Genomic DNA, 27795 nt, shown 5'->3' with positions numbered 1-27795 from the left:
TTAGGTTTAATGCAATGGACTCTCATAACTGGTCATGGTCAGTGAATCCAGACAGTCACCAAAATTCAATGTTAATGTGATGGCTTGTTTGAAAACAAAACTCCAAGGTCACCAGTATAAAGGAATAAAATACAAAATCATTCCTTGCTATATGAGAAATCTGACAATATACAAATTAACAAGAATTGACTTAAAAGGTTACATGATTGATATGAATCCTGGGCATGTCCAGCCAGAGAAGGAATATTTCTACCAGTACAGGAGTTTAACATTTGGATACAATGTATGCAAGACACTACAGAAAAGAATTTAAACACGGTCTGTAAATGTACTTGACATGACCCCCTGCAGCAAGTAATCTTTGTTTCTGGATAAAATACAGCTTCAAATAACACAAAATACCTGCAAACACAAAATAAAGGCATACATATCACACTGTCAAGCCCACCTAACCCAAAGTCACAAAACCAGCCCAAACAACTGAACAAAACTATCACTGATCCACCATTCAGATGTCCTGGGATTAGTGAGCAAAGATTCTGATAAAACGACTTCCAAGTCACAGTGATGCAGAGAAGTGCATCCAGAACAGATGTAAAGGAATCCGGGTCTGGAAACCTACCTAGTTCCATGAAAGATGAAGGATCAAATTGCATCCGATAAGGGCCCATTAGTTGTTGACTTTCCTTTTTCAACTCCGTCTGAACTTCAAAGGTGCCAAATGCATCATCTTCATCCTCTAGATCTACCCTTTTCAACCTTGTGAGAGAACAGAAAGTTAACATGAAATGCCTGCTTTCCACCATTGTGCACAGGTTAGATCTCAAAATATTGACCACAGCCTACGTTAATTAACCAGAACATTGGGCGTTTAGATTGCATAATGACTTGTCATGTACTGTTTTGTGTGTGATGCATTCAGGAAACATTGTAGTTGTATTTTTCAATTAGGAGATAGGAAACTAAAATATACCTCCAAGGACTACAAGTCTGCTGTAACTTAGTTGATGTTGAGGTAACTGAGGTATTCAAAGTAAAATAGTCCAGGGATATAGAGGATCAGTCACATCATTTGATTTGCGATGATAGGAGATAACAACAATTAGACATGACCATAAGCTGAAAGAGGCAGCTTAAGTTGGGAAGCAAGAAAGTATCAATTCACTGATAAGGTACAATAGACAGGGGAGGTTACAGGGGTAAGTAGCTTAAATTGTGTAAGTGTCTTAGAGAACCACATCAGTCATACCAGCTAGGACAGCATGAGGGCAATTAAATTGAATGATAGTTTCTGTGTACTGCGTTTGTATGCATTTCTATCATCTTGATCATTCTATCATCTGGCTCTTCTACACAAAGCTGGTTTTATTTAGTGACGGGGTTGGTCAGGGAAACAGGAGTGCTATCAAACCAATTAGTAACAGTAAGCCAAGAACAGGGAACACAATTCTGATACACCTTAAGTTACATCTTCCCAAGGGGAAAAGGGGGCATGCTTGGAGATCCAAGTTAAGAATACACAACTGTGATCACTCCAACCTTAAATTTCACCAAGTGCCATTCTCACAGTCATCACTACCAAGTTCTCAAGCGTAAACAGAGCATTTCTTTCTCACAGTCAAGAAAAAAAATAGCAAGCTTAGGAACTTGTTACATGGACTGATCCTTTCTCTTTGCTTAAGGACAGTTTCGGCTCTCTTACTGCACCAATTGCCAGTAATTGCTTAAGCTGAGTATATTTGAAAGCTACCTTGAGGGCAGAAATTTGATCAACAGTTCCTGAAAATCAATCTTCTCTTCCTTCTTGCACTTGGTGTTTCGCACTCGAGCAGACCGCCTCTTTGCTGGTTCCCCTGCCTCATCAGCTATCCGCTTCCTTTTGGAACCCTTCTTCGCCTTGTCAATGATAGATGTTTCTGCTTTAAACATGGTTAATTCAACAAAACACAAACACTTCAGTGAATGGTCTACAAAGACAACATTACTGGCACTTCAATACAGCTATCCTAAGCCTTACTTTGGATCAATTGTCACATTTTACATACCTGGTTCTAAGGAAAAATTCATCAGAAAATTTCCCTTTGCTAGATTTGTATCTTATAGGGGTATTATTATATTTGAAAAGTCAAGGTTAATAATGCAGAGAATGCCTGTTCAAAGCTACCACTGCTTTTTGAAATAAAACAAAGAACTGTGGATGCTGCTAATCTGAAACAAAAACAGAAATTGCTGGAGAAACTCAACAGGTCTCACAGTATCTTAGGAGAGAAAGTAGAGTTCACGTTTCAAGACCAATGACCCTTCATCACAACTAGGAGGTTCTGGATTCGAAATGTTAACTCTGGTTTCTCCCCACAGATGCTGCCAGACATGTAGAGTCTCTCCTGCAATTTCTACTTCAATTTCAGATCTCCACCCCGCCCCCCCCCATAGTTCTTTATTTTATTTCAGTGCTTGACTCTAAACTGTACCCTGAAGAAATCTACTTTTTATATGTAAAAACAAGAAGATTCAAGGTGATGATGGTTCACTAACATCTTAACAGGATAACCTGAGTTCATCCAATCAAAATACTACTGCACAGTAAAAGGCCATTCAGCTCATCATGCTATTTAAGTAATCCCACAATAAGCAAAGATCACATTTTGCAGAATGTTTATACTTTACAATTGTTTGTGGCTTCACTTTATCTTCCGAGTATATCCCTGCAGCATAAGGAGGTCATCTTGGGTGCCTGGAACACTCATTTTTTTCCCTTCTTAGGCAGACGCCCGCTTGGGAGAAACATCCAAGGACTATGGCTCTAAGTGATCATTATTGGTATTCCATGTGATTAGCGAGTCATCTAGATAAATGGCGACCTGGGGAAGACTTTGCAAAATGTTTTCCATCGTCTGAAAAATTGCAGAGGCTGACAATACCCAAATGGCTGCCTCATATATTGGTACAAGCCCTTATGGGTATTCATTGCAGCATACCTCTGGGAATCCTAAGCTAACTGCAATTGCAAGTACACATGGCTCAGGTCCAACCTCCTCAGAGCCAGATCAAACAGCTTCAGAATTTCTGACACTCCAATCAGGGAACTCATTCTATGATGTCAACCTTGTTGACCTTTTTACAATCTCTACAGAGGTCACAGTCTCAGGACAGAGAGTAGGTAATTTAGGACTAAGGAAAGGAACCCTTCTTCACGTAGAGTGGTCACTACCCTAAAGGCTGTGGAGACCATTCAATAAAAAGATTGATAATTTTTTTTTTAAATATTGGAGACTTCAATGGTTAGGCAGAGAAAGTGAGATTATGGCATTCAGATAGAAGATCAGCCATAATCATATACTGAACAATAGAGCAGGCTCCAAAAGGCCAAATGCCCAATGCCTGTGATTTAGTGTCAATTACTTAGAGTCATAGAGATATACAGCATGAAAACAGACCCTTCGGTCCAACCCGTCCATGCCGACCAGATATCCCAACCCAATCTAGTCCCACCTGCCAGCACCCGGCCCATATCCCTCCAAATCCTTCCTATTCATATACCCATCCAAATACCTCTTAAATGTTGCAATTGTACCAGCCTCCACCACTTCCTCTGGCAGCTCATTCCATACACGTACCACCCTCTATGTGAAAAAGTTGCCCCTTAGGTCTCTTTTATATCTTTCCCCTCTCACCCTAAACCTATGCCCTCTAGTTCTGGACTACCTGACCCCAGGGAAAAGACTTTGCCTATTTATCCTATCCATGCCCCTCAATTTTGGAAACCTCTACAAGGTCACCCCTCAGCCTCCGACACTCCAGGGAAAACAGCCCCAGCCTGTTCAGCCTCTCCCTATAGCCCAAATCCTCCAACCCTGGCAACATCCTTGTAAATCTTTTCTGAACCCTTTCAAGTTTCACAACATCTTTCAGATAGGAAGGAGACCAGAATTGCACGCAATATTCCAACAGTGGCCTAACCAATGTCCTGCACAGCTGCAACATGACCTCCCAACTCCTGTACTCAATACTCTGACCAATAAAGGAAAGCATACCAAATACCTTCTTCACTATCCTATCTACCTGTGACTCCACTTTCAAGGAGCTATGAACATGCACTCCAAGGTCTCTTTGTTCAGCAACACTTCCTAGGACCTTACCATTAAGTGTATAAGTCCTGCTAAGATTTGCTTTCCCAAAATGCAGCACTTCACATTTATCTGAATTAAACTCTATCTGCCACTTCTCAGCCCATCTGGTCCAGATCCTGTTGTAATCGGAAGTAACCCTCTCCGCTGTCCACTATACCTCCAATTTTGGTGCAAACATACTAACTGTACCTCTTATGCTCGCATCCAAATCATTTATGTAAATGACAAAAAGTAGAGGACCCAGCACCAATCCTTGTGCACTTCACTGGTCACAGGCCTCCAGTCTGAAAAACAACCCTCCACCACCCCCCTGTCTTCTACCTTTGAGCCAGTTCTGTATCCAAATGGCTAGTTCTCCCTGTATTCCATGAGATCTAACCTTGCTAATCAGTCTCCCATGGGGAACCCTGTCGAACGCCTTACTGAAGTCCATATAGATCACATCTACTGCTCTACCCTCATCAATTCTCTTTGTTGCTTCTTCAAAAAACTCAATCAAGTTTGTGAGACATGACTTCCCATGCACAAAGCCATGTTGACTATCCCTAATCAGTCCTTGCCTTTCCAAATACATGTACATCCTGTCCCTCAGGATTCCCTCCAACAACTTGCCCACCACTGAGATCAGGCTCACTGGTCTATAGTTCCCTGGTTTGTCTTTACCGCCCTTCTTAAACAGTGGCATCACGTTTGCCAACCTCCAGTCTTCCAGCACCTCACCTGTGACTATCGATGATACAAATATCTCAGTAAGAGGCCCAGCAATCACTTCTCTAGCTTCCCACAGAGTTCTTGGGTACACGTGATCAGGTCCTGGGGATTTATCCACTTTTAACCGTTTCAAGACATCCAGCACTGCCTCCTCTGTAATCTGGACATTTTGCAAGATGTCACCATCTATTTCCCTACAGTCTATATCTTCCAAATCTTTTTCCAGAAAAAATACTGATGCAAAATATTCATTTAGTATCTCCCCCATTTTCTGTGGCTCCACACAAAGGCCACCTTGCTGATCTCTGACAGGCCCTATTCTCTCCATAGTTACCCTTTTGTCCTTAATTTGAGGGGTCCTATTCCGTCCCTAGTTACCCTTTTGTCCTTAATATATTTGTAAAAACACTTTGGATTTTGTCAGACTTTGCTCCTTTGAAGTGCCTTGTGACTGGTTAAACATGTGGAAGGCGCCACACAAATTCAGTTTATTAATGGAGTTGTTATTGTATTTGTTCATGAGGAGATATTAGGCTCAGCAAGATGTGGAGTTGTCAACTCCTGCAATCAGGTTTCTCCTAAAAGTCCTGTTTCAGTCATTCAATTGTGACAGCACAAAATCAATTGATCTCTCAAATACAGAGAAGCAAGTTACCTTGTAATTTGGTCCCAGGACTTGCCTCAACATACAGTTTACCTTTCAGTAGTTCCTTTAACATAGAAAATGATCCCAGGATTTTTCAAAATATACAAGTCAGAAACAAAAGAAGATTGAGTAACATACTCAGATATAGATATTCATGTGTTAGAACAAAGAATAAGTAGTTGCAGGATTGCTCAATCCTGCACCAATCTGGCTCAAGTGGTGCTCTTATAGCACGGTTGTAGTATTCCCACCTTTGAGCTTGGGGTCAACTCCCACCTGCCCCAGGGGTGTGTAGTAAGATTTCGAAACTATCTATATGTCTAGCTCAGGGATGAGTTCCCTCGTGCCCTTCACAAACACCCATTCACTTTCAGATCGCACTATAGCTGCTAAGCGTTTCTCTGCATAGATAGGGAGGATATTAACACAGAAGATTGTCCCATTACTCACCAAAGGTCATTGGAACCATTGTAACTAATATAGAACATAGAACATAGAATAATATGACAGGGCAAATCTACTCAATGAAACATGACTACACTTACCTAAGTTCCCACATTAACTTCAAAACCTGCTGCTTTCTCCCATTGTTAACATCACAGATACAATTATACTCATACTAACCTTGTGCTGCTGCAGTTTCTGACACACTTGGAACTGGAGTTGGAGCTGCTGGTGTAACCATAGCTGGTGCTGGCATTGTTGGTGCAGTCACTACAGGTGCAGGACTGGACGTTGCAGGATTGGGCTGGATTACACTAACAGGTGTGCTGGTTGGTGACATCAACAGATGTTGTGAAGGGTCTCTGTACATGCAAAGATCTATCATTCTGCCAAGGCTGGGGTGAGGTGGTTCAGAAGACGTCAAATGCATGTATGTAGCCAGTAAACTCTCACCCAGGCACCGCCACCTATAAAAAGAAAACAACAACATATTAAATGACTGTGTTACCTGAAGGAAATGAAGCATTGGTCTTTCAACAATACAGTTCACAGATGCTCCTACAAGTTCTGACAGAGGGATAAATCATAGTTCAGAGACTTCGTCTTCTTGATGATTCAATTGAGATGCAATTCTGAGTGGATGCCAGCATGTAGAGAAAAAAGGATGGAAAACAACAATTCACCCCACCTGAAATAACTCTTTAGTTCCTGACTCTGGAATTAATTTGTAAAAGGTGATTTTTAAGATTCTGCTTGCATTTGCTTCTTCCACAAAAGTTATTTTTGTATGCAATTCCCAGATACATACTGGAACCTTGAGATGCTGAACCAATTGTGCATATAAACAGTATTACCTATCAGTACAAAATTATACCGGATTAGAATCAGAAAGGGAGTGGTAGAGAAGGGGAAAACAGTGACCCAGATGTTAAGAAGAAAGAATTAGATTAGATTCCCTACAGTGTGGAAACAGGCCCTTCCGCCCAACAAGTCCACACCATCCCTCTGAAGAGTAACCCATCCAGATTCATTTCCCTCCGACTAATGCACCCAACACTATGGGCAATTTAGCATGGCCAATTCACCTGATCTGCACATCTTTGGACTGTGGGAAGAAACCTGAGCACCCGGAGAAAACCCACGCAGACATGAGGAGAATGTGCAAACTCCAGACAGACAGTCACCAGAGACTGGATTCAAACCTGCTAACCACTGAGCCACCGTGCCACCCACACAGATGGAAGATAAAAGTAGAAGTCAAAACAACGTAAGGAACAAGGGTTCAAATAGAGTTACAACAAGAAAGCAATAAGCATGAACTAGTTAAACCAATGGGTCTGTTTCCGTACTGTATGACTGTATGATTGCTAACACCAAAGTAAATGGAACAATTCAAGATACATTCAAATCAGCTGTGCAGAAATGCAATTTTCGAACTAATTAAAACAGAACTGGAGGCATCATTCTGTCAGTCAAAAAAAACAGGCATTGATAGACTCACAACAGTATGTGATGGATGGCAGTTATAGGAAGGGGGGAAAGTCTCAGATACAGTCACATAAATGGGTTAACTCCAGGAAAGGTAAGAGAGGTAGGCAGCTAGTGCAGGAGTCTTTTGTGGCTATACCCATTTCAAACAGGCATGCTGTTTTGGAAAACGTAGGGGGTGATGGATTCTCAGGGGAACGTAGCAAGAACAGCCAAGTTTCTGGTATTGAGACTGGCTCGAATGCAACGAGGGGTTCGTCAGGTTCCAACAGATCAATTGTGTTAGGGGACTCTCTAGTCCGAGGTACAGACAGACGTTTCTGTGGCCAGCAGCGAAAAAACAGAATGGTGTGTTGCTTCCCTGGTGCCAGGATCAAGGATGTCTCAGAGGGTGCAGAATGTTCTCACAGGGGTGAGGGGCCAGCAGGAGGTCATTGTCCACATTGGAACCAACGACACAGGAAGGGAAACAGATGAAATTCTGAAGGGAGATTAGAGAGAGTTAGGCAGGAATTTAAAAAGTAGGTCCTCAAGAGTAGTAATACCTGGATTACTCCCGGTGCCACGAGATAGTAAGGGCAGGAATAGGAGGATAAAGCAGGTGAATGCATGGCTAAGGAGCTGGTCTATGGAAAAAGGATTCATATTTTTGGATCATCAGAATCTCTTTTGGGGTAGAAGTGACCTGTACAAGAGGGGGAGTGGCGTTCTTGATAAGGGATAGCATTACAGCTGTACTGAGGGAGGATATTCCCAGAAATACATCCAAGGAAAATATTTGGGTGGAACTGAGAAATAAGAAAGGGATGATCACCTTATTGGGATTGTATTATACAATTCCTAATAGTCAGAAGGAAATTGAGAAACAAACTTTTAAGGAGATCTCAGCTATCTGTCAGAATAATAGAGTGGTCATGGTAGGGGATTTTAACTTTCCAAACATAGACTGGGACTGCCATAGTGTTAAGGGTTTAGATGGAGAGGAATTTCTTAAGTGTGTACAAGACAATTTTCTGATTCAGTATGTGGATGAACCTACTAGAGAAGGTGTAAAACTTGACCTACTTTTGGGAAATAAGGCAGGGCAGGTGACTGAGGTGTCTGTGGGGGAGCACTTTGGGGCCAGCGACCATAATTCTATTGTCTAAAAGTTGAAGCTCTAAATTGGAGAAAAGACTAACTTTCATGGTATTAGGCAAGAAGTTTCAAAAGCTGATTGGGGGCAGATGTTCGCAGGTAAAGTGACCGCTGGAAAATGGGAAGTCTTCAGAAATAAGATAACGAGAATCCAGAGAAAGTATATTCCTGTTGGGGTGAATGGAAAGGCTGGTAGGTATAGGGAATGCTGGATGACTAAAGAAACTGAGGGTTTGGTTAAGAAACAGAAGGAAGCATATTTAAGGTATAGACAGGATAGATTGAGTGAATCCATAGAAGAGTATAAAGACAGCAGGAGTATACTTAAGAGGGAAGTCAGGAAGGCAAAAAAGAGACATGAGATAGCTTTGGCGAATAGAATTAAGGAGAATCCAAAGGGTTTTTACAAATACATTAAGGACTAAAGGGTAACTAGAGAGAGAATAGGGCCTGAGCTGAAAATGTGTTGCTGGAAAAGCGCAGCAGGTCAGGCAGCATCCAAGGAGCAGGAGAATCGACGTTTCGGGCATGAGCCCTTCTTCAGGAATGAAGAAGGGCTCATGCCCGAAACGTCGATTCTCCTGCTCCTTGGATGCTGCCTGACCTGCTGCGCTTTTACAGCAACACATTTTCAACTCTGATCTCCAGCATCTGAAGTCCTCACTTTCTCCTCAGAGAATAGGGCCCCTCAAACATCAGCAAGGTGGCCTTTGTGTGGAGCCATAGAAATGGGGGAGTAACTAAATGAGTATTTTGCATCAGTATTTACTGTGGAAAAGGATATGGAAGCTATAGACTGTAAGGAAATAGATGGTGACACCTTGCAAAATGTCCATATTACAGAGGAGGAAGTGCTGGACGTCTTGAAATGCATAAAAGTGGATAAACCCCCAGGACTCTGTGGGAAGCTAGAGAAGTGATTGCTGGGGCTCTTACTGATATATTTGTGTCATCAATTGTCACAGGTGAGGTGCCGGAAGACTGGAGGTTGGGTAACATGGTGCCACTGTTTAAGAAGGGTGGTAAGGACAAGCCAGGGAACTATAAGCCAGTGAGCCTGACATCGGTGGTGGGCAAGTTGTTGGAGGGAATCCTGAGGGACAGGATGTACATATATTTGGAAAGGCAAGGACGGATTTGGGATAGTCAACATGGCTTTTTGAGTGGGAAATCATGTCTCACAAACTTGATTGAGTTTTTTGAAGAAGTAACAAAGAGGATTGATGAGGGCAGAGCGGTAGATGTGATCTACAAGGACTTCAGTAAGGCGTTCGACAAGGTTCCCCATGGGAGACAGATTAGCAAGTTTAGATCTCACGGAATATAGGAAGAACTAGCCATTTGGATACAAAACTGGCTCAAAGGTAGAAACAGAGGGTAGTGGTGGAGGGTTGTTTTTCACACTAGAGGCCTGTAACCAGTGGAGTGCCACAAAGATCGGAGCTAGATCCTCTATTTTTTGTCATTTACATAAATGATTTGGATGCGAGCAAACAGGTATAGTTTGGAGATGACACCAAAATTGGAGGTGTAGTGGACAGAGAAGGGGGTTACCTCAGATTACAACAAGATCTGGACCAGATGGGCTAATGGACTGAGAAGTGGCAGATGACTGAGAAGTGCGAGGTGCTGAATTTTGGGAAAGCAAATCTTCGCAGGACTTATACACTTAATGGTAAGGTCCTAGGGAGTGTTGCTAAACAAAGACACCTCGGAGTGCAGGTTCATAGCTCCTTGAAAGTGGAGTCGCAGGTAGATAGAATAGTGAAGAAGGTGTTTGGTATGCTTTCCTTTCTTGGTCAGAGTATTGAGTACAGGAGTTGGGAGGTCATGTTGCGGCTGTACAGGACATTGGTTAGGCTGCTGTTGGAATTCTGGTCTCCTTCCTATCGGAAAGATGTTGTGAAACTTGAAAGGGTTCAGAAAAGATTTACAAGCTTGTTGCCAGGGTTGGAGGATTTGAGCGATAGAGAGAGGCTGAACAGGCTGGGGCTGTTTTCCCTGGAGTGTTGGAGGCTGAGGGGTGACCTTATAGAGGTTTCCAAAATTATGAGGAGCATGGATAGGATAAATAGACAAAGTCTTTTCCCTGGGGTCAGGCAGTCCAGAACTGGAGGGCATAGGTTTAGGGTGAGAGGGGAAAGATATAAAAGAGACCTAAGGGGCAACCTTTTCACATAGAGGGTGGTACGTGTATGGAATGAGCTGCCAGAGGAAGTGGTGGAGGCTGGTACAATTGCAACATTTTAAAGGCATCTGGATGGATATCTGAATAGGAAGGATTTGGAGGGACATGGGCCGGGTGTTGGCAGGTGGGACTAGATTGTGTTGGGATATCTGGTCGGCATGGACGGGTTGGACAGAAGGGTCTGTTTCTATGCTGTACATCTCTATGACTTTACGACTCTATGAGTACAGCGTGCTGAATGAGAAAAATAGACAGTGAGGCAATGATTGTAAATTTTCAACAACTCAAGTAATGTCACCATCTTTGTCAAGTAGTGTGAAAATATGGCAGTGATAATCAGGAAATGTCAACATATCATTTTTGCAGATGCTGACACCCCAAAAGTAGCTTTGAAGTCAATATTTTAGCAATGAATCTCGTTCCTAAAGCTCTAACATGTATCAGGAGAAGCATGTGCAACAGAATGGAATGCTAAATGCAGCCATTTGGTTATTCCAGTGTCTGGAGGTTATCACTGACCAGAAGCTGAACTTACTAGCCATTGACAAGAACAAATCAACCAGAGGCTAGGAATCCTCACTCACCTCCTAACTTCCAAAGCTATTCATCATCTTCAAGGCAGAAATCAGGACTGTGATGGAATATTTTCCACTTGCCTGGATGGGTAAAGCTCCAACAAGTCAAGAAGCTAGTAACATCCAGGACAAGGCAGCTTCTTTGACTGGCACCCCATTCACCACCAACACAATGGCAGCTTTATGCAACACCCACAAAATATATTGTTGTGACACATCAAGGCTCCTTCAATAGCATCTTCCAAACCCACAAAGTCTACCACAGAGAAGGACAAGGGCAGTAGGCACATGGGAACACCAACCCCTGCAAGTTCCTGAAGCCACACACCATCCTGACTTGGAACTATATTACCATTCCTTGATTTTCGTTGTCAAAATCCTGGAAGTCTCTTCCTAACAATCTGTTCCTATATCCCAAGGACTGCCACAGTTCAAGTATGCAGCTCACCATCACCTTCTCGAAGGCAATTAGGGATGAGCAATAAATACTAACCTAACTAATAATGCCCATATCCTATCAATGAATAAAAAATATCCAAAGCATGTGACATTAAAATGGTAATTAGTGGGAGCACTGTTCCTAAGCCAGATGCAGGATTGGATTAAGAGAATGATCAATATTTAGGACATTTGTTCATTTGCAAAAGCTCCTAATGAATTCTATCCAGTTCATTCACCACAGTTCTAGCACAGTACCTCAAATACTGAAACCCAAGTTAACATTAGCAAGATGTGTCAAAAAAAGAACATTAGTTCCAGTCATTACTAAACTGTGATAAGATTTGTTCTCATTTTATTCAACTTCACAACATTGAATAGCAGACTAGTTATTTGCTTTAAAAGCAAAGAAATAGGTACACAAACAACCTTTCATGTATGTTTACCAGTGAGTCAGGGCAGCAGTTAGACGTACAGGCCCACAGAGATGAAATGTACATTTACAAACTGCCACTTAACCATTACATACGTGAAGTGAGAGATTGGTTGTGTTAGTTGAAGATCTGGCTCCTCTTCTTGTATTGACAATGCCTGTCTCTTCCTACGGAGTTCGAGAGCTTCCTCAATAACAGCTTTAGCCTCTGCTGGATCCACATCCAATGCATGAATAGACATGTCGCTAAAAAGAAAGGATTAAAGCAGAGTTCAGAGAAGTTAAGTATAACAGTACAAGTTAATTTTTATCCTACTTCATGTTGCAGCAAGCACAGTGGTGATCAACATGCTGGAGGTTACCACTGACCAGAAACTGGAATAGACCAGCCATATACATTCGGTGTCCATAGGAGCAGATTAAAGGCTAGGAATTCTGTCGTGAGTAACTCATCTCCTAACTTCTCAAAGCTTGTACATCTTGCAGAAGGCACAGGTCAGAAATGTGATGGGGTACTCTCCTCTTGCCTGGTTGGGAGTAACTCCAAAAATGCCTCAAGAAGCCTGAAAACATCCACAATAAAGCAACCTTACCCAGTAATTTCAACCTTCACTCCTTCACCACTGGCACATAGTGGCAATGTGGACCAGCTACGAAATGCATGGCAGTAACTTACCATGGCTGCTTTGACAGCACCTTCTAAATCCATGACCTCTATGACCCAGAAGGACATGGTAACACCACTTGCTGCAAATTCTCTCTTAGCCACTCACTATCTGGACATGGAAATATCTCACTGTTCTTTCAGTGTCAATATTCTGGGTCAAAATCCTCATATTTTCTTCCAAACAATAAACCCCAAGGACTGGAATGTAGCTTACCACCACGACCACGGTAATTGGGCAATAAAAACTAGCCGAGTCAGCAACCCCGACATCCCATAAGTGAATTAAAAGAGAAAACATTCCACCTGACTCTAATTCAACCAAACTTACACACTTTATCAAGCTCTCAACATGGAGTGTTGTCTTTTGGCAATTCATATCAAGATATTGCGTATATTATATCTGCAATTTTCGACCCAACACCACAACTCACCCACATATTTCTATATACAGAAGCCTATCCAAATGTCTCTGAAAATCATTGATATATCAGGATTGGACCACATAAATGCAGTATGAAGGAAATGCTGTATTGTCAGAGATTGCAGTCTCTGGATTGTACATTAAACATTTCAATTATGAGATAATACATTATTGAAAGTATGTAATAAAATCAAATATATTGTATTCCATCACAGTGTCACTGTGTCAAAATCCTGGAACTCCCTCCCTGGCAATATCTACCTTCATTAAATGGACAGCTGTGGATTAAGACGGTAGCTTACCACCACCCACTGAAGGGCAACTAGGAAACAGCAATACAAGCTGGCCCAGCAAGCACAGTCCCTACCTAGAACACAGAACATGTGGAATACAGAAACCATTCCACTGCAGGAAAAGACCATTTGACCTATTGAGTCTGAACCAACCTTCCAAACAGCATCTAACTGAGACCCAGCAACCGCAACCCCCCACCAACCAACTCCCCACCTTATCTTCGTAAACCTGCATTTACCATGGCTAACCCACCTAACCTGCACACTACAGGGTAATTTAACATGGCCAATCCACCTAAATTGCACATCTTTGGACTGTGGAAGGAAGCAGGAGCACCCGGAGGAATGCCCATGCTGACACGGGGAGAACAAGCAAACTCCAAACAGTCACCAAAGGCTGGAATCGAACCTGGGGCCTTGACACTGTGAGGCAACAGTACTAACCACTGAACCACTGTGCTGCTCCCTATCTCATGAATGAGAAGAAAGTCAATACCCAAGACAACATTCCTCCCTCAACCATTATCAGTTCATTAGGTCATCTATCTCATTGCTCTTTCTGAAGCTTGCATGTGCCAAAAGGCTTCAGTGTAGATCAACACAGGTCCAATTACCTGCATTTGTAACATTACAATTGTATTACCTTTCAGATGAATATAAACCCCTCTTAGCTAAATTTCATTTTGAACCTCCAGCCCCTGCATTTATCAATCTAGTCTGTTCCTTTACACGGCATGCCCTTCAGAATTTGGATTAAGTCCAGGGAAGACACTGGGGCAGTGCAAATATCACTGGACGTGTAAACTAGTCCAGGCTAATGCACCAAGACCATGGGTTCAAATCCCATCTTTGCAGCTGATGAAATTTAAATTTAATTGCTCACTCTGGAACTGAACACTATTCTCATTAATGGTGACTTGTAAGTTAAATTGTAATGATCGTTATAAAGACCTATCTGGTTCACAAATGTCCTTCAGGAAAGGAAATATGCTGTCCTCCGTCCCCTTTACTACATTTGATACATCAACCAAGTCTGTTAGCTTCCTTATCAAAATGCCTGCTGTCTTTAAAATCTGAATCACAGTCTCACTTCTCCTCTATACTTCTACTCACAACATCCTCATAACAGTTCCAGTTTTATAGTATATGTGGAAGTGACAGCCTATTGATATTATCACTCGACTGTTAATCAGAGATCCAGGTAATGCTCTGGGGACCAAGGTTCAAACCCCGCCATGGTAGATGATGAAATTTTAATTCAATAAACATTTGGAATTAAGAGTCTAATGACGACTGCAAATCCATTTTTGATTATTGAACAAACCAAACTGATTCACTAATATCCTTTAGGGAAGGAAACTGTCATCCTGACTTAGTCTGGCCTACACATGACCCACAGCAACGTGGTTCACTTTTAACTACCCTCTGGGATGGGTAGTAAATGCTGGCATAGCCAGCGATGCCCTCATCACGTGAATGAATAAAAAAAATTAAACACATAGGAAACTATTGTCAAGATAAAGAGGAAAAAGAGAGAGAAAGGAAAACAAAACCTGAGGGAGGGAGACAAGTGAGGGATTGCAATGGATTAATCAAATCAGATCATCTTGCTCAAACATGTGTCCCAGAATAATAATATGTTAGCTGACAAGGAGTGTTTTACAGTAGACCCTCAGGTCACACTAATGACACTGGCTCCAAGTCTGTAAAGGCAATTTAGCAGTTACTGACATCATACTATGGACTTGAAGATCCTTGACAAACTATTCTTAGAATTCAAAATACAAAGATAATACACAAGTACAAGATGATGAAGGCTTCAAAATACATTAACCTAATACTACATAATTGATAGGTGTATTCAATAAACCTTAAAGAGAGGATACAAAGTGTTGGTAAGATTACTAGAAACAAATTGCATTTGAGAGAAAAAAAAAAGAGACTGAAATAGAGAGAGAATAGCACAAAGCTTCAGATCAATCAAGATAAGATTGATAAGATAAATTAATTTTAAAATAAAACACAAGGTTTTGTTAAAGGTTTGCCTCAATTCACTATCAAATCATCAGGTTATAGAAAGCATAGAGGGGACTGGAGGATATCAGTGGTGCCTCTGTACCGTTTAACAGGGTTATGGTAAAACCGAAAACAGAGTGGTCTAAAGGAAAATTTGACTGAAGTGTTCAAAAGTATGAAAACCTATGATAAAGTGAGAAAAAGCTATTACCACTGGCTAAAGCATCAGTAACTCAAAAAGGAAAGACTTAGCTAAATGGTGAAAGAGACAAGCGACATGAGCAAATAAACCATATACAGTAAGTGGAGATCTTGAAAGGGTGGTGGAAGCAGATTCAGCAGTGATTTTCAAACATGAAGATAAGAGCAAACATCAGGGGATTAAATTGTACGTGTCACCATATGTCATCTCTGAATATCATACCATCAATATTGCAAGACTCACCACTGACCAGAAACTTAATTGGACCACCGTGGCAGCAGAGTGGCTAGCACTGCTGCCTCACAGTGCTAGAGACCCGGGTTCAATTCCCGCCTCAGGAAACTGTCTGTGTGGAGTTTGCACATTCTCCCAGTGTCTGCGTGGGTTTCCTCCAGGTGCTCCGGTTTCCTCCCACAGTCCAAAAATGTGCAGGTTAGGTGAATTGGCCATGCTAAATTGCCCATAGTGTTCGGGGATGTGTAGGTTAGGTGCATTGATCAGAGAAAATGTAGAGTAATAGGGTAGGGGAATGGGTCTGGATGGGTTACTCTTCAGAGGTACAGTGTGGACCTGTTGGGCCAAATGGTATGTTTCCACACTGTAAGCAATCTAAATACTATCATAAGAGAATGTCATGGGCATGGAATTCTGCAGTGAGTAACCCCCCAATGGCACAAGTCAAAAGCATGATGGAACATTTCTCATTTGCTTGCGTGAGTGCGGCTTAAAAAGCACAAGAAACATGCCAGTTTCCAGGTCAAAGCTGTCCACTTGATAAGCTTCTCATCCACCATCTTCAACAATCACTCCCTTCACTACTGATACATTGCAGGAACTCTCCAAAGATGCTTTGACAGCACTTTACAAAACTGTAATCTCTATCACCTAGAAGAGCAAGGACGACAGGTGAATGTGAACACCACTACCTACGTTCTTCCCAAAGTCACAGACAATCCATTGTGAAACTGCATTGCTGTTCCTTTCATCATCGGAAAAAAAAACTGTGGGAGTATCTTCACAGCACAGGCTTCAAAGCAATTCATCACCAACTTCTTAATAGCAGCAAATGCTGACCCTGCCCATCAAAGCCCACAGTCCATGATAGAATCATCAGTACAGAATAGCAAAATGATGAATGCATCTCACTACAGAAAAATCTGAAGCAATGGGTAAAACTCTTGGCATTAAAAGCTTGATCTAGCTAGAAACAAGAGTTTTGACTACAACTGTCATTAAAAGGCACAATGTATTAACGGAAGAGTGTTTTGTAATTTCTGCTTAAGAACAGAGAAGTCAAAAAAGTTCACCAAACATTGGAATGCTACGAAGGGAGTAGAGATATTTAATTTCAAAAACTGACTTATGTAGAGGTTGCATTAAATGTGATACCACAAAGGTTTGTGAAGATACTTGGCTTCCAGCTGAGTGCAACAGTATTCTGAAACAGGAAGGACTTCCAAAACAATCCTCAGATTTTGCTCCTTGCCTTCCCTTTTCATTGCCAAATATTGAATTAGCTCTCCACTCCCCTTCATTGCATTTTGCATATGCTCATTCTGAAGGTTGGTTCTTAGCTCAGTCTGCTGATACTTCATCTTGAGCTGTTTTCTTGGCAGCTTTTGGTAGCTTGCCATTACCTACCACTCAAAGGAACAGGACACGGAGGTAAGTCTCAAGTCTACCTCAACCACAAAGGGGATTGAAACATAGCTACTGACATTACTCTGCATACATATCAGCAACCTAGACAACTGATCTAACCAGTTCCCTGCCCCTTCAGTGTCACTCACTGCTCATTCATTTATTATTCTGTCCACCTTGACTCACTGTCATTTACTTAGAAGTACCCCTTCTCTAACCAACATATTCCTTCCTCCTCTTAGCATCCATTTTACTCCCAGTCTCTCAACATTAGTTATTTTATCCCATCTTTTCTACTCATTATATCCCTCATTACACTAATCATCTTGTATCTCGCTTCAGTACATCCACTTTGTCACTTGATTCTCAATTTTCTCCTTCTCCACATCATCCATTTCATCCCCAAACCCTTGCAAACCTCTCACTATCAACCACCCCAATTTCAGTGCCATCCATCTCCCTGACTTTTTCTTCTTCCTCTCCCCTTCATTATCTTTCTAATCGACTCTCACCCCATCTGTCTTCTGTCCTCATACCTGGTGGCAGCTTGTTTGCCTCCATTTCAGCTAATCCTCAAAGTTCAGTTCCCATCTTCTCTTTCAAGCTGTACAATTTGTTACTTGAACTTAGAAATTTGATGGTTTTTCAGTATTTTTCACATACGCAGGAACAAAACTTTCAAACTCATGGTTCTCAAAAATTATTACAGGCCGACCTCAGTGCTAAAAATAAATTTGCTATGGTGCAGACTACAATTTTCTTTGCTACTACTGGCAAGAATAGAAAGACAAATGCATAGTGCCAAACCATATTGGGGGTCTATAGTTACAGGTTAAAACCTTACCATTTCAAGAACATACGGAAGGAATCCTTTCGCAAACAAGGCTGTTCTTCAAAAATCTTCTCTTTCAAAACTAAACCCTTGCTGTAGCGACAGTCCTTCTCTAGAGCTTTACAGATATAATACAGGCAATCTGAAATAGAGAAAATCAATGTGACTTTGGTGCTTTTTTTAAATTATGTATGAAATTTGTTTCTTAAGCTGCCACTATCAATGTCCCCTTCAAAATCTATCATAACTTAATTAGCTTCATAATCCATATTAAAACTTATGCATGGGCCACAATGCCTGTCTGTTTTGAATGACCTCTAAAATAGACATACTAAGTATTCACCAGCCTGAAAAAGATCAAATATACCAAACAACCCTTATAAAGATCAATGATTGGGAATAATTCTGCTGTTTTGAGATACTTCCAACAATTTTAAAAATGCTCCTTTCAGGTTCAAGCTAAATCCTATATTTGAGGCAAAAACAGCAGCAACATGCAGAGTGCCACAGCTTCTTGGGTATTCTGGGCAGAAATTAATTACGTGGCTTAAAAGATCTTGGAATTTTGGGCACAAGAAGTTACATCTACAACTGTAATATATCTAAGCCCCTCAATCTTTTACATCTCTTGTTATGATCCCAGGAGATGGTAATATTGGACAACTCAGATCGCAAGTTGAAAGTTGTTATAATAGACCATATTTTAAATGTTGGCATTTGCTCAATGCGGTGGATACCACAGACACATTCATGGGAGGCTGCAGAATATTTTTTAATTAACAGAACACAAGTTTATTACAAGAGAAAACAATGCTATACATAGAAGTGGGTTAAAACGATCTGAACATAAACATCAAAAGATTTCAACCTGTAACTGTCCATTACATAGAAATGTCAACATCACAACTTTTAAACTGATACTTTCCTTTTGACTGTTGAGATTTTTTTTTATTTAAAAACAATTTCTTTTTGAGTCTGCTGGTACAAGCCACTCACAATTCTGAACTTGATTTCTATCCAGAGTAGAAACCACTTATGTTGAGGTACTGCTTCCCCTGAACCAATTTGATTCTCCTGCTGGGAGAAACGATTCAATTTTCTTAACTGAACTCTAAATTCTTCAGAAATAAAACTCAACCTTCTGCTCTGAAGTCAAAATTAAATTAATTGCATTAGTGTGTTTACTCTGCCTATCACAAAACAGCAGTGCAGACATTTTCTTCCAACACACTACCGGGATCCTGCCAGGCACTCCACTCCAACTATGTGCTTTCTTAGAAAGAATTAGTTTGGTCCCTGTTCCAAATTGACTTTCAGACCTTAAAAAAAAGCTTCACTGACCAATATTCATCTGCTTCAGTGAAAGTGTATTTAGAATAGAATAGAATCCCTACAGTATGGAAATAGGCCCTTCAGCCCAACAAGTCCACACTGACCCTCTGAAGAATAACCCACCCAGACCCTATTGCTCCATATTTACCCCTGACTAATGCACCTAAACCTACACACCCCTGAACACTACGGGCAATTTAGCATGGCCAATTCACCCTAACCTGCACATCTTTGGTTTGTGGGAGGAAACCAGAGCATCCAGAGGAAATCCACAGGGAGAATGTGCAAACTATACACAGACAATTGTCTGAGGCTGGAATCGAATCCGGGTCCCTGGTGCTGTGAGGCAGCGGTGCTAACCACTGAGTCATCATGCCCCCCCCTTATTTATTTGCCCAGAGGACAGTTAAGAACCTAGTGTACAAATAATAAAAGGAAAGCTCAGTGCACTCATTAAAGAAAATGGCCTACACTTTATAATCAGCAGCTTAGTGACAGCATTCGCCACTGACTTCAAAGATAGTACCTACAAAAATCTAATGATTTTATAGTGGATTTCACTTTTCCTCACATTAATCTGATTTGCAAATCAGCTATAGGAGACCATGAACATCCAGCAAAGAGTGCCAAACAGGCTGAGCATCAAATCATAACAAAACGTTCTCACAGACAAACCATGAAGGAAAAATGTACCATAATCCTTCACTTTTTAAATTATTTAACTGACAGCAAAATCTTCATGGATTAAAATAACTGAAATATAAAAATTAATTGAAAATACTGGATTAAAAGCATAGAGAATTATAATGGAGAAATTTGGCACTCCATAAATAGAAAATAAGCTTTTCACAGTTCATAGAACATAGAAAAGTACAGCACAGAACAGGCCCTTTGGCCCAAGATGTTGTGCTGAGGTTTAATCCTAATGCAAAATATAATAACTTAACCTGCGCACCCCTCAATTCACTGCTTTCTATGTGCGTATCCAGCAGTCACTTAAGTGTTCCTAATGACTCTGCTTCCACCACCACCGCTGGCAACGCATTCCATGCATTCACAACTCTCTGCGTAAAGAACGTACCTCTGACACCTCCTTTATAACTTTCTCCTAATATCTTCAAACTATGACCCCTGGTGCCAGTCAATCCTGCCCTGGGAAAAATTCTCTGGCTATTGACTATCTATTCCACTCATTATTTTGTACACCTCAATCAGGTCTCCTCTCTTCCTCCTTCTCTCCAGAGGGAAAAGTCCGAGCTTATTCAACCTCTCTTCATAAGACAAGCCCTCCAGTCCAGGCAGCACCCTGGTAAACCTTCTTCCCCTCTCCAAAGCCTCTGTATCTTTCCTAGAGTAGGGCAACCAGAACTGGACACAAAATTCCAAGTGTGGTCTCACCAGGGACTTGTAGAGCTGTAGCAAAACCCATGGCTCTTAAACTCGATCCCCCTGTCCAACCCTATCCATTTGGGTGGCAACTTTGAGGGATCTATGTACTTGCACACCTGTTACCCCACACTGCCAAGAATCCGGTCTTTAATCCTATATTCAGCATTCGAGTTCGACCTTCCAAAATGCATCCCTTCGCATTTATCCAGGTTGAACTCCATCTGCCATTACTCAGCCCAGCTCTGCACCCTGTCTATGTTGCACTGCATCCTGCAATAGCCCTCGATACTATTGACGACACCTCCAACCTTTGGGTCATCTGCAAATTTACTAACCCACCCCTCAACCTCCTCATCCAAGTCATTTATAAAAACTACAAAGAGCAGAGGCCCAAGAACAGAGCCCTGTGGGACCCCGCTCAACACTGACCTCTAGGCAGAATACTTTCCATCTACAACCACTCTCTGCCTTCTGTCAGCCAGCCAACTCTGAATCCAGATAGCCAAATCCCCCTGTACCCCATACTTCCTGACTTTATGAATGAGCCTACCATGGGGAACCCTATCAAATGCCTTGCTGAAGTCCACATACACCACATTCACTGCTTGATCTTTGTCAACCTGTCTTGTCACCTCCCCAAAGAGCACAATAAGACTTCTGAGGAATGATATGCCCCTCACAAAGCCATGCTGACTGCTTTTAATCACACTATGCTTTGCTAAGTAGTCATAAAATGTCCCATTAACCATATTCAATAAAATCTTATCACCCCACCCCCCCAATATAATGCTAGCTTTATTAAAATCTAAACTTTTCTTTCACTAAATATCAAACAATACACGGACAAGCTAAACAAAGAACAGCTAGGGAATTCCTGGAAGCACGGTACTCGCCCTCAGACTACATCCACAAACACAATGACCTGGAACCAAATTATAAACCGCTGCAATGGAAAAACTGAAACCGGCACCAACCAGAACCATATCAATTCAAAGCGGAACATTACAGCAGCGCTTCACAGGAGGCAAAACAGCACTGATGATGCCACCTAGAAAGGGGATGAAACTTCTGCCACAAACCTACCAGCTTGGTGAACAAACCAACAACAAATCAAACCAGCTCTTAAGCTACAGATCTTCACAAGAAGCTTAAACTTCACATCAAACTCAAGGTCGAGTGTGTGTTGCTGGCAAAGCACAGCAGGTCAGGCAGCATCTGATGTTTCGGACATAAGCCCTTCATCAAGGTTCAGACATTACAATTGTGTATGAGGAGAATGCTCAGGTCACTACAACAAATTCCTAGAATTCTCTCCCTAACAGCATTGTAGGTGTACCATCACGTGGACAGCAGCATTTCAAATAAAAAGGTCAGTCACTGAAATGCCTGGGGCAATTAGGAGTGGACAATGAAGGCTGGCCTGGCCAGCAACACCCATATCCCATGAAAGAACTTTGTTTTATAAAATGAGTAAGCAAAGAGAGGCCATCACTAGTGAAACAATTTCTGAATAAATTGGCACAAAATCTTTTAGTTAGGATCCCAGTGAAAAAGGAACAAATTAAGGGCAGGAAGCAGAAACCAAGTCAAGAAAAGGCACAGTGGCTCAGTGGTTAGCTCTGCTGCCTCACAGCACCACGTTCAATTCCGGCCTAGTGCGACTGCCTGAGTAGAGTTTGCACATTCTCCCAGTGTCTGCGTGGGTTTCCTCCGGGTGCTCCGGTTTCCTCTCACAATGCAAAGATGTGCAGGTCAGGTGAATTGACCATGCTGAATTGCCCATAGTGTTAAGTGCATTAGTCAGAGGGAAATGGTTCTGTGTGGGTTACTCTTCAGAGGGTCAGTGTGGACTGACTGGGCCGAAGGGCCTGTTTCCAAACTGTGGGAAATCTAATCTTAAAAAAAAAAAGGAAAGTATGAATGAGCAGATTAGATTAGATTTCCGATATTAGATTCCTGACAGTGTGGAAACAGGCCCATCGGCCCAACAAGTCCAGACTCATTTCCCTACATTTACCCCTGACTAATGCTCCTAACACTATGAGCAATTTAGTATGGCTAATTCACCTGACCTACACATCTTTTGGAATGTGGGAGGAAACCAGAGCACCCAGAAGAAACCCATGCAGACACAGGGAGAATGTGCAAACTCCACACAGCCAGGTCGGCCATGTCTGTTCATAGGGCTCAGCAGCAAACTACTTTTAACCAAGTGGTCATTATTTGTATGCAGGCCTAGACAATGTTGGCTGACAAATAGACTATATATGTTCTCACAGTCAAAGTACAACCTGTCGTCTATCTGATATCCACACATTCCAGCGAGTGCTACTACAGTTATCACTGTACAGTTCCAATCAGCAGCATCAAAACTTGACTCAACTGTACAAGGTGCAGCTATTAATCCCATACAGAACTACCTTCTAGGACAATTCAACTTACTGGTATAATCACTAAGTGTGTACAACACAGTGATAAGATTATCTAGACACGGCCAGTGATCTGCATTGCACTTGAGTCCTTCTTCAAAAGCATGGCGGGCCAACGGAATGCGAATCAACCTCAGGGCTACTCTTCCAATTTTATACCAAAGGTTCACATCTGTAGAATCCAACATTACAGCCTGTGAAAGAGAATCATTACAAATAAAGTTGGATTGATGAGTAAATGAAGGGAAACAAAGCAAATTGAACTCCAGGAAAGTAAAGACTTGGTGCATGAGTCAATAGGTGGCATTTTGATTCATGTATACAGCAGTCAATTCTGATCTCCCAGCTATAGGAAGGATGTCGTGAAATATGAAAGGGTCGGAAAAGATTTACAAGGATGTTCCCATGGTTGGAAGGTTTGAGTTATAGGGAGCCCCCAGCCTATTGAGCCGCTATTTGCCCTGAGGTTTATAAAATCATTGGGGGCATCAATAGGATAAATAGACAAGATCTTTTCCCAGCATGGGTGAGTCCAAAATTAGATGGCATAAGTTTAAGGTGGGAGGGGAAAGATTTAAAAGAGACCTAATGGTGAATATTTTCACACAGAGGGTGGTGCATGTATAGAATGAGCTGCCAGAAGAAGTAGAGGAGGCTGGTACAATTACAACATTTAAAAGGTATCTGGATGGGTACATGGAATGGTTTAGAGGGATATGGGGCAAATGCTGATAAATGGGACTAGATTAATTTAGGATATCTGGTCGGCATGGATGAGTTGGACTGAAGGGTCTGTTTCCATGCTGTACATCTCTAGGATTCTACGTTTCACAAACTGTTATGAATGTCACTATACTGGGACAAATGGCCTGTCCAAGTGGGATGCATGGGAAGACTGATTTGCCCCAGCCCACACCACTTCCAAAATGCAGACCAAACAATATGGAAAGGGATATATAGTAAAGTACTGCACAAGCAGGAGATTGCACAGCAAGGGGAGGGAAGCTGAAAGCATAGGAAATCCTGAGAGGGAGAACAATGGAACACCTGGGGAACTAGAGGAAAATAGGATCAATAACAAAAAAAGACTTACCAGTTTCTTTTAATTTAAACAACAACAATTATAATTAGCATCCTTTAAAAACAACTGAGCTGGTTGCCAAAAGAAATTCAAACTACAACATTCAACAGTTTCAAATCTGGCAAAGCCATAGAGTCATAGAGATGTATAGCACAGAAACAGACCCTTCAGTCCAACTTGTCCACACCAACCAGATATCCCAACCTAAACTAGTCCCAACTACCAGTACCCGGCCCATATCCCTCCAAACCCTTCCTATTCATATATCCATCCAGATGCCTTTTAAATGTTGCAATTGTACTCGCCTCCACCACTTCCTCTGGCAGCTCATTCCCCCAACCCCCACCCCCAAAATCTTTTCAAAATAATTCTCACGTCCACTGTTGAGTCACTGTTTAAAGATTTTTTTTTAAACAATTGATGTGTTCTGTTTTGTACCTCCAGGTAAAATTCCATTGCTGTACTCGGGTCATCTTTCTGGGATGCTAAACTGGCCAAGTTTTTATACGTGGAATATTTCAGCATCAATCCAGGATGTTTTAATCCTTCATTCTCATCACCCGATAGAACAGCCTGTAAGTTAACACAGCATTACAACATGCACATAGCAATGAGAAAATAGATGGCTGCCAGTAAGCATACAAAAATCACTCCAAAGTGGTGGATTTGCAAGATTTTGACCCAACAATACTGAACGAAAAGTGATTAAGACTTGTGAAGCATCAGAGAATCAGAGAAAGGAGCCATTCAGTCCGTTAAGTCTACAGCACTCAAAAGTATAAAAGTTATGCTGCAAATATAAAACAAAATAGTGCTGTAGCATCCTTTTGTCCACTAAAGAAAACACTTGCAAAGGAACATGATGAATTTCCTATTTATGAATTCTTAACAAAGTTGACTGAAGTACAGTACTCATTACAAACATTTTAATTCAACTAGTCATAAATATTTTATATTAACTGTAAATACATTGAGTATAAAAAGGGTTTAACCTACTGAATCCTACATATGCTTACCTCTTTTAGCAGCTGTGTGTTCAACAGTTCATGATAGGCTTTTGCAGATTCTTCATAGCGATCATGTTTCTGCAGATCTAAAGCTTTGTGATACAGAGAAAATGCTTCGGCTTCCTATGTTGGAGAAACATGTGTTAGTTTAATTTCTTCAAGTTAAGAGCCTGGACAATCAGGAAATGATATGCATCACACCTTCAGTTGAAAAATAATAACTGCTTGCAGGAGATCACCAGGCAATTTAACATTAAATGCTGCAATGGCCTGGAAAATCACAGAGTTCTATCCTCAGTTTGTGCTCAATAGACGGGCAGGAGGCTGGAAGAACACAGCAAGCCAGGCAGCATCAGGAGGTGGAGCAGTCAATGTTTTGAGTGTAACCCTTCTTCAGGACCTGAAGAAGGGTCACATCTGAAACGTTGACTTCTCCACCTCCTGATGCTGCTGGCTTGCTGTGTTCTTCCAGCCTCCTGCCCATCTATTTTGGATTCCAGCATCTGCAGTTATTTTGTCTTTAACTCAGTTTGTGCTTAGCTGACCTCAAGCAGAGTGTGACAATTCATGATGTCAAACAATGGTACAAACCTGAGCCTCTTTTGTTTGAGTTTTGTGGCTCTTGAAGGATTCCTCATAGTCTTCCACTACTGTGGTGTCATTTAAAGCAGCGATACGGATCTAATAAAACAAACATTTCTTTTTAAAAAGTGACTACCATAAAACTAAATCACCAAACTTTATAGGCTTAAGAAGAAAACGAACATAACCTAGACCCTGTTGGTGTTGTGAGGCTTTTACTGTTTATCCTTCACACAATCATGGGCAAGAGAACACAACAACATATCTCATTGATTTGGTGATACGTTAGCCATTTCAATAACAGTGTACATATACAATATATCTCCATTTCACAAAATCCCTGCTGTTAAAAAAAAGATTTAATTGACAGCTGATCTCTATTCTCTTCTTTTCCAAGATTAGATTTTTGTTCATTTATATTTCACATGGAATGAAAGTGTAAAGCAAAATACACTTTATACCAGCACTAAATTCTGTATAAAATCAAAGAAAAATACAGCAGAATTCTCCCAAATCCTATATTTTTCAAGTATAAAACATACCTTGTGTCAGTATGTACTGCACTGCATACAATACAAATTATAAGAATAATTATATAGAGGCACTGAGAGAGTTCCAAAAAAATTTACATAAATAAAACTAAACATGCATGGGGAAAAAAAAACAAATGCCGGAGATCACAGCAGGTCAGGCAGCATCCGTGGAGAAACAGCAAACTAACATTTCAAGTCCAGACGACACAATACAGTAATTTGCTTCAGAATCACGAAAACTCATCTAGGCACGAAACGTTAGCTTGCTGTCTCTCTCCATTGATGCTGCCTGACCCACTATCATCGCCAGCATCTGCAGTAATTTGCTACTGCTAGACATGCAGAATATACCTATCCAGGAATGACAAACAGGTTAACTGTTTTTTCTCTTGAAAAGAGAAAGCCCAGATGTGATTGCAGAAGTCTTTAAAAGATGCAAGGTTTTGACAAGGCAAATACAGACTGTATTCTCTTGTGAAGCAGAAAAAAACTGCAGACGATCAATATAGGATCAGCACCAAAACTTTGACAGGGAATTCAAGAGTGGCTTCTTTGCCCAGAGAGTAGTGAGACTGAGGAACTTGCTACACAAAAGATAGGAGCAATCCATTTGGCCCATTAAACCCAAGACTGATGTTCTAGCCCAAGGCCACATTTCCGCTCTCCTCATAACCGTTCACAAAGAATATTACCGTAAGTACATACCCTTCAGCCCTTGATGTTGTGCCAGCCTTTTATCCTACACTCAGTACAATGAAGGGTATGTCGGGTAGTCTGATCTAACTTCCATGTGCCTATCCCAAGAGTGCTTAAATGTCCCTAATGTTTCTGACTCAACCACTACGGCTGGCAGTGAACTCCAAGCACCCACCACTCTAAGTAAGAACCTACCTCTGACATCTCCCCTAAACTTTCCTCCAATTACCTTAAAATTATGCCCCCCGCCCTGGGAAAAAGTGTCTGGTTATCCACTCTACTATGCCTCTCATCACCTGGTACACCTTTATCAAGGCACCTCTCATCCTCTTTCGCTCCAATGAGAAAAGCCCTAGCTCCCTCAACCGTTCTTCATAAGACATGCCCTCCAGTCCAGGCAGCATCCTGGTAAATCTCCTCTGCACCCTCTCTAACGCTTCCACATCCTTCCTGTAATGAGGTGATCAGGACTGAACAAAATTCC

General features: G+C 41.5%; 1 protein-coding gene across 5 annotated transcripts in view; it reads right to left on the bottom strand.

Moving 5' to 3' along the window:
* The window catches only part of cabin1 (calcineurin binding protein 1), a 513604-nt gene that overhangs the window by 480431 nt on the left and 5378 nt on the right, over positions 1-27795 (bottom strand). For 4 of the 5 annotated variants that reach the window (XM_088000226.1, XM_088000222.1, XM_088000224.1 and 1 more), the window contains exons 2-10: positions 26092-26181; positions 25510-25623; positions 24932-25066; positions 23426-23606; positions 18275-18404; positions 12287-12436; positions 6112-6398; positions 1751-1919; positions 623-759 (exon numbers count right to left, since the gene is read on the bottom strand). In XM_088000226.1, coding sequence (XP_087856352.1) covers positions 623-759; positions 1751-1919; positions 6112-6398; positions 12287-12436; positions 18275-18404; positions 23426-23606; positions 24932-25018 — 1141 coding nt within the window. In that variant the 5' untranslated portion in view covers positions 25019-25066; positions 25510-25623; positions 26092-26181. The remainder of the gene's footprint in view (positions 1-622; positions 760-1750; positions 1920-6111; positions 6399-12286; positions 12437-18274; positions 18405-23425; positions 23607-24931; positions 25067-25509; positions 25624-26091; positions 26182-27795) is intronic. The other variant, XM_088000223.1, reaches the window with a different exon arrangement.

This window comes from Chiloscyllium plagiosum, unplaced genomic scaffold, assembly GCF_037043375.1.
Source record: "Chiloscyllium plagiosum isolate Xiang-an unplaced genomic scaffold, Cpla_swu_hap1 HiC_scaffold_24, whole genome shotgun sequence".
In the NCBI taxonomy this organism is placed as follows: domain Eukaryota; kingdom Metazoa; phylum Chordata; class Chondrichthyes; order Orectolobiformes; family Hemiscylliidae; genus Chiloscyllium; species Chiloscyllium plagiosum.
The sequence above is the reverse complement of the archived record's forward strand: the minus strand, read 5'-3'. Positions and strand labels throughout refer to the sequence as shown.